The 8,190-nt window shown below is 46.4% G+C and overlaps 1 protein-coding gene across 1 annotated transcript in view; it reads right to left on the reverse strand.

Annotated features, from left to right (window-relative positions):
* The window catches only part of SHCBP1L (SHC binding and spindle associated 1 like), a 52,301-nt gene that overhangs the window by 12,235 nt on the left and 31,876 nt on the right, over nt 1–8,190 (reverse strand). The window contains exon 7 of the mRNA XM_030573694.1: nt 430–583. Within this exon, the coding sequence (XP_030429554.1) occupies nt 430–583 (154 nt within the window). The remainder of the gene's footprint in view (nt 1–429; nt 584–8,190) is intronic.

The raw sequence follows: 8,190 nt of genomic DNA on the forward strand, positions 1-8,190 counted from the left end.
TGTCCCCAAGGCCACTCCAGCAGCAGCGAGCTGCAGGGCTGCTCCAGGAAGGGCCAGTGTAATTGTCCCTAGGGCCACCTGAGCAGCTGGCCCTGAGGTCAGCCACACTGGCCCCCACAGAAGTCACGGATTCCATGATTTTCCACAACCTCCATGACTTCTGTGACAAACATGGAGCCCTAACAATTCTTGAATGAATATATTACTAAATTCCTTATATACTGTATTCAGTTGCACAGTATTTTAAACCGGGGTGACCAACATTTTATTCTGTCTAATGTTTTCAGATTCAGTGTTACTAATCCCATTAGAATTCCCAGTGGATTCCCTCTGCCTCCCTATTTACTTGTAGTAATTGCTGATCTGAAAGACTGCTTTATATAGTTACAATTTGTAACATATTAAAAGTAAGTAGAATGCACTGCTGACCTTGAATAATAATATCCTCAGTTAACATGGACAGGTTTAGAGCCTTATATTCTCCTGGGAAAATGACCACATTATCGCCACTGTAACAGCTATCCAAAGCCATGTTTAAATTATCATGCTGTTGAAGCAGTGTGTCAACAGAAAAATCCTTAACCTGTACAGGAAAGAGGGAGCAACAACTATTAAGACACAACACACACAAACACCATGAAACGTTTGAATTAACAGCCAATCTTTTTAAATCTGCTGCGCTGTTTTCTTAGTGTCATTTACCTTTGTAGAGATCATTTCAAACAGCAGGACTGCATCTTGGATGTGGAATCCCACGTTCCTGCCCATCCCAATTCCCTGTGGAACATTCTCGCGCTTTCCTGGCTGCAGAGAGCAGCATAAAGGGAGTGACAAAAATGAATCTACTCCTTTCCTGCCAGCTGCCATCTTTTCTATAGCTAAGCTTTCTCCTTCATGAGACCCTGTCTGATCTCCAGCCCCTTCCTGCTCTTTCCCTCTTGACTTCGGGATTAGTTGCACAAAATAGAGTAGCCTGCATGTTTGGAGTCATTTGGCTAAACTGTGGCAGCTGATCCCCACCAGTAGCTCCCCTTCCATGTTCTGTTGCAAGAAGAAAATCTTCAGCCCATGTGGAGACCAAGGAAGAATGCACCTGGTCCCATGTCCCAGAAGAGACTCCCACCATTGCTGCTCCCCCTTGGCCCAAAACTCTTCATTGGAGGTGGTCAGAATGGAGTATTGGGGAGGGGAAACTCAACCTTCATGTGAAAGGTAACAGGTTGATGGTTGTTGAGAGCTCGAGAGGAGGGGGAAGAGGGAGTGAGTGTGATATGGCTCAGTGCCTGAGAGTGTGCATGATGGGTGCATATATGTCATAGGGTGGCTGGCCCTGACTCCCCTTATATGTACCTGTGACAGGATTCTTTAAGGAGAGCAAAGCCATCTAGGCAGCTAACTAACTAAAACATACCTGGGCCTGATAAAAGGCTCAGTTGAAGGGAAGTGCTCCCAAAGACTCTAGCACAGTGGTGGGCAGCCTGTGGGCCCCACGTGGCCCACCAGGGTAATCCGCTGGCAGGCCGCGAGACAGTTTGTTTACATTTGCACAGCTGCCTGCAGTTCCAAGCTTGCCATTCCCGGCCAATGGGAGCTGTGGGAAGCAGAGAACAGCGCATCCTTGCACCGTTTCCCGCAGCTCCCCTTAGCTGGTAACAGCTAACCGCAGCCACTGGGAGCTGTGGGCGGCCATGCAAATGTAAACAAAGTGTCTGGTGGCCTGCCAGAGGATTACCCTGACAGGCTGCATACGGTCCGCAGGTGGCCCACCACTGCTGTAGCAGGAGGATAACTATGGCCTGTTCATCTCCAAGCTGACACATGAAAGGAGTAAAAAAGGGGCCACCTGGCATAATCCTGCTCCAAGAGGAGTTCTATGGATGCACTCATCTCAGATGCATGAGTTTGCTTTGCATGTTAACCCAGCTCTGGGATGGGTGCTAGGAACTCCTGAACTTGGAAGAAGATGCTTGTCAGCATTAGCCCCCAGGTCAGAAGAAGGGTTAGTGTTGAGGGGCTTAATGAGATGCAGCTTTTTATACTCCATAAAAAAAAAAAAAAGTTGTTAAAGCGTCACAAAGAGTGTATCTTGTTCTGTTCCCAAGTCTGAGTAAATCATTGCATGACCTCAGCAGGACTGCAAGGTCCATACCATGCCCCAAGTGGGCATGCTTAATGACATCTACCTGTTACAATATACTATTGGCATAAAGAAAAAATAAATGATGAAGGGAGGAGGAGAGAAAGATAAGGGGAGGGATTAGTAAAAGGAACAATTCATAATTGGGGCCCTACCAAATTCACGGTCCATTCTGGTCAATTTCATGATGCTGGGATTTTAAAAATTGCAAATTTAATGATTTCAGTTATTTAAATCTGAACTTTCAGTGCTATAATTGTAAGGGTCCTGACACAAAAAAAGGAGTTGTGGACTGGTTGCAATATTAATGTAGGGGAGGTTGCAGTATTTCTACCCATATTTCTGTGTCTATCAGCACATGGTCATAGATTCCTGGAGTAACAGTACAAATGCCTTTCATACCAGACAAGGTGGGTGAGGTTATATCTTTTATTGCATCAATTCCTGTTGCTGAGACAGACAAGCTTTCAAGCTTACTCAGAGCTCTACTTCAGGTCTGGGAAACATACTCCAGAGTGTCACAGCTAAATACAAAGTGGAACAGATTGTTTAGCATAAGTAGTTCATACATATTTCAAGGGACCATTCAAGGTGAACAACCCTGCAGTGATAGGGGGGAAAGGAAAGGCGGAAGGGAAAGCCAGCTGAGGGGACTGTTAGTGGGTTATAGATCATTGTAATCTATAATTCCAGTGTGTCTACTCAATCCATGATTTTTAGTGCCTTGCAAAGTTATGAATTTAAGCTCCTAAGCTCATCTTTTGAAAGTGTTGTGAAGGTTTCCTTTGAGGATGAGAACAGATAGGTCAGATACAGAGTAATCATTTTGTGAAAAGCATTCAACCACAGGTGATATGGTGTTTTTTTGTCTTTTTTATCATTTTCCTGTGTAAGTTCATTTGAGAGCATAGTGGGGCTTCACTCACATATTTGTTATTGGGGCACTGAGTGCACTGGATGAGGTACACATGTTGTGATAGGCATGTGTAGGACCCATGGATCTTGTAAGGTGTGGGGGTGTTGATCACTGTAGCAGTGGAGACACATCTGCAGGTTTTGCATCTGTCGTTGTGACAGGGTCTGGTGCCACTTTGAATTGGTATGTTTTGGTCTGTGGGGAATTTGCTTCTGATTATGAGCTCAGAGAGGCTGGGGGACTGTTTGAAGGCCAGAAGAGGAGTTTCAGGAAAGATATCTTTCAGGATGTGGTCCCCATCAAGTATGGATTGTGGATGTTTTGATGGTACCTTCATGTGGGTTTCAACGTTGAGTGTTAGGTGACAATTATGGGGGTGTGGTTAGAGGAGGGTTTATTTCTGTACTGAAGCACGTTCTCTCGGGGTATTTGGATGACCTGTTCCATGAAGCAATCTACTTCTCTGGTGGAGTGTTGTTGTTTGATGAAGGCAATTTTGCGTGAATTGAGGTGTATACCCAGACTCTCTCCTCAGAGCATATTCTGTGGTATCTGAGTGCCTGGCTGCAGATAACAGATTTCTTGGTGTGTTTAGGGTGCCTACTGGATTTATGAAAGTAGTAGGTATGGTGACCTATGGGTTTCTTGTATATAGTTGTCTGTAGGGTTCCATTGTTGAAGCTGATAAGAGTGTCCAGGAAGTTGATGCTAGTGTAGGAGTGTTTCAGAGAGAGTTTAAGGGATGGGTGGTGGTGATTGAAGTTGTGGTGGAAATCTATGAGGGAGTTTAAGTTGTTGTCCAGATGATGAAAATATCATTGATGTATCTCAGGTATATCATTAGTTTCTAATGCATTCATGCCAGACAGAAGCCTTTGAGCTTTAGGATGTTTATGTAGAGACAAGCTTCTTGAAAGGGCCATAGGTCCCAAGTTTAAAGGTGCTCTAGGAGAGCCTCCCTAAGTGAGGAAGTCTGGTGAACAGTCTTCAAATGTAGAGGAAGAGAAGGAAAGGTTACTTACCTTGTGCAGTAACTGCGGTTCTTTCAGGTGTCTCCCCCTGTGGGTGCTCCACTTTAGGGGGGAAGTGCGTCCTGGCGCTATCAATTGGAGATTTATGGTCTCGCGCATGCGCAGTTGGTGTTTTGCGGCGCTGTTGGTGCCACGTGTAGTATGTGCATGACCTGAGCCCTCTAGTTCCTTCTCTACCGCAGAGTCCTCACTGTGAACACCAAAATAGACGGGAGGTGTGTGGGTAGTGGAGCACCCACAGGGACACACATCTCAAATAACTCCAGTTACTGCACAAGGTGAGTAACCTTTCTTCTTCCTTTGAGTAGTATCCCTGTGGGTGTTCCACTTTAGGTGTCTGTAAAGCAGCGCTCCTCTAAGGGCTGCAGGGACTTTGGGTTCGTTCGAGTCATTGAAGTAAGTACTGTGATGTCCACTATGGCATCAGCCCTGGAGTCCTGTGTGACTGCATAGTGCTTTGTGAATGTGTGGACAGAGGCCCAAGTGGCTGCCTTACAGAGCTCTAGTATTGGAACATTATTAAGGAATGCTACTGAAGATGAAATGGACCTAATAGAATGTGCTCTAATGTGCTCCAGTGGTTCTGTATTCCAGATATGGTAGCATGTTTGAATGCATGTGGAAATCCATTTGGATAATCTCTGAGTAGATATAAAGTCTCCTTTCAAGCACTCAGTAGTAAAGATGAAAAGTCTAGGGGATTTCCTGAAGGGTTTGGTTCTTTCAAGGTAGAACACTAGCACCCTTCCAATGTCTAGAGTGTGTAGGCAGGGCCGGCGCTACCATTTAGGCAGCCTAGGCAATCGCCTAGAGCGCCAGAATAATTGGTGGGTGCCGTTTTGTCCGGTGGAGCTACTGCAGTGATGCCTGCGGAGGGTCTGCTGGTCCGCGGCTCCGGTGGAGCTGCTGCAGTCATGCCTGCGGACGGTCGGCTGCTCACGCGGCTCCAGTGGACCGCCCGCAGGCACCACTGCGGCAGCTCCACCGAAGCCGCGGAGCACTGGACCCTCCAGAGGCACCACTGCGGCAGCTCCACCAGAGCCGCGGGACCAGCGCGCGGGGCGGCGAAATTGCCGTCCATCTAGGGCGCTCAAACCCCTAGCGCCGGTCCTGTGTGTAGGGTGGCTTCTGTTGGAGTACCATGAGGCTTAGAGTACAATGTCTGTAGGTGAATAGATTGGTTCATGTGAAATGCTGAAGTTACTTTTGGTAAGAATTTAGGTTGCGGACTTAACGTGATCTTGTCCTTGAAGAATGTTGCGTAAGGGGCGCTCATGGCAGATCCTCCAATCTTGCTCATCCTTCTGGTCGAGGTAAGGGTGACCAGGAAGGCTAATTTCATCGATAAGTAGAGTAATGAACTGGTGGCTAATGATTCGAATGGTGGTCTGGTGAGACATTTCAGTACCAGGTTGAGGTCCAATGTTGGCATAGGTCGTTGAACATCTGGGTAAACATTTATGAAACCGTTGAGGAAGCGTTTTGTAGTTGGGTGTGCGAATGTCAAAGTTCGATCTCTCAGTGGAATGCTGAAACGGCCGCAAGATGGACTCTGATGGAGCTCATTGTTAAGCCAGTGCTTTTCAGCTCCAATAGGTATTATAAGATAGATGCTAGTGGTGCTGAATCATTGTCAAGTGTCTTCCTTGACACCAGGCCAAGACCTCCATTTTTGAAGGCAGGTTTTTCTCATAGTCCGTTTCCTGCTGTTTAATAACACGTGTTTAACCTGTTCTGAGCAGATTATTTCGTCACAGTGGAACCATTCAGGAGCCAGGCCTGTAAATGGAGTATCTCCAGGTTCCCATGGAGAGTGCGACCATTGTGTTGAGTCAGCAGATCCGGCCAGTGAGGGAGAACTCGCGGGGTGTATATTGCCAAGTGTAACAGGTAAGGAAGGATACCCCTCTCTGGGCCATGTCAGAACTGTAAGGATAAATCTTGTCCTTGTCTGCTTGTATCTTGTATATCATTGGTATCAGTGAAAACGCATACATGAGTTGTATCTCCCATTTGATGAGGAAGGCATCCCCTAGTGACTGTAGTCCCAGTCCTGATCTTGAACAGAACATCATACATTTGTGATTAATTGGGGATGCGAACAGATAGATGGTGGGAGCGCCCCACTGTTTAATGGCTGAACTCAGGAGCTCTCCGTTCATCTCCCATTCGTGATCCTGAGAGAAGTACCTGCTGAGCATGTCTGTTGTTGCATTCTGACAGCCTGGCAGGTAACACGTTGAGATGTTTATGTTGTATGCACCAAAAGTCTCATGGCTTCTGTGCACAGAGAATGTGAGCAAGCAACTCCTTGCCTGTTGAGGTAGAACACGCAGGCGATATTGTCGGTCATAATTTGAATGGATTTGTTCCATATATGAGGTAGGAAATGTCTGCAGGCATTGCGGACTGCTCATAGCTCTAACAAATTGATGTGCAGTTAAATCTCTCCCAGAGACCATTTGGCCTGTAGGGTGTGTTGACTACATGTGAGCACCTCAGCATATCAGTGAGGCATCTGTGGTGATAATTGTTGTCAGGAGTTCCTGTTGGAAAGGAATACCCATACAGACATTTTGTGGAGTTGTCCACCATTGTAATGTGTTCTGGACATTTTGTTTGTGTAGGTTGTGTTTGCTTGGTATGTATACTGTGTGCAGCCAACCTCGTAGGCATTGCATATGTAATTTTGCATGTCGTACCATGGATGTCATGGCCGTCATGTCTCCTAGTAATTGTAGGACAGTGCGAGCCTGAACTTGAGGACTGACTTGTACCTCTGAGATGAGGTTCGTGAATCTGGTAAGGGTTAATGACGCGTTGGCTTTTATAGCATCAAGGTGTGCCCTAGTAAAGTCTAGTTGTTGTACCAGGTCTATGGATAATTTTGGTTTGTTTATTTGTAGAACGAGCTCCCAGAATAGTGTGATAGTGGACTGCGTCCATTGTGTCTCTCAGAGTTGGGCCTTTGATAAGGCAAATTGTCCAGGTACAGGAAAATCATTATTCTCTGTTTGTGTGGATGTGCCGCTACCACCGCTAGAGTTTTGGAGAAGACTCTTGGTGCCATGGATAGGGCAAATGGCAGTACCCTGTATTGGAAGTGTTCTCATCCTACCATTGATGCTGGCATTATCATATGGTCGCTGTTGTTGTCTGTTGTTTAAGGAGTCTCTAAGTCTCTAATATGCTTGGTATCTCCTTCTTCTCTTTGCAGGGTTGGTGTAAATCTCCAAGGTGCAGACCGTGGCCCAAGAGACCTTCACTGAATGAAGCACCTCGTCTGACTTCTGAGAGAAGAGTTATTCCTGGTCGAAAGGTAAGTTCTCTGCTTTTGTCTGGAGTTCTTTTGATGTCCCTGAGGGCTGAAGCCATGAGGCTCAGCGTGTTACTACAGCTGTGGCCGTTGTTCAGGCTGCTGTGTCAATTGTGTCCAATGCCGCCTGAAGGACTGTTCTGGATATGAGCTGGCCCTCAGTGACAATGGCCTGGAATTGCATCTGTTTTTCCTCTGGGAGTTCAGATGTGAACTGGGCAAGTTTCCTATAGTTGTTGTAGTTGTATTTGGCCAGTAGGGCTCAATAATTGGCCACTTGAAACTGAAGGGTGCAGGAGGAATATTCTTTGCATCCAAACAAGCCAAGTCTTCTGTGTTTTGTCATGGACTGTAATCTTGAATTGTGGCTGTTCATTACGGTGATTTACAGCCTCGACAACTAGGGAGTTGGGAGGTGGGTGCGCAAACAGAAAGTTTGCCCCCTTGGATGGTACGTAATATTTTCTATCTGCTTTTTTGCACGCGGGCAGAATAGAAGCAGATGTGTGCCAGACTGTCTCTGCCGGATCCAAGATGGCCTCATTGATGGCACTGACAATTTTGGAGATAGATGCAGGTTGCAGTATTTGTACCAGCTTGTGCTAGTTTCTTTACCTCCTCCAGCGGGATGTCGTGGCTTTGCATGACCCTTGAACAGCTCTTGAAACTATTTAAAGTCATCTGCCGAGGCTGGCAGTGGGAGCATAATCGCCTCATCTGGGGAAGAAGGTGAATTGTGTACAGAAGATGTCATGGTCTGTGCCCATCTCTGTGTCCTCTCCCCCTTCCT

Source organism: Gopherus evgoodei, chromosome 8 (assembly GCF_007399415.2).
Source record: "Gopherus evgoodei ecotype Sinaloan lineage chromosome 8, rGopEvg1_v1.p, whole genome shotgun sequence".
NCBI classification, from domain to species: Eukaryota; Metazoa; Chordata; order Testudines; family Testudinidae; genus Gopherus; species Gopherus evgoodei.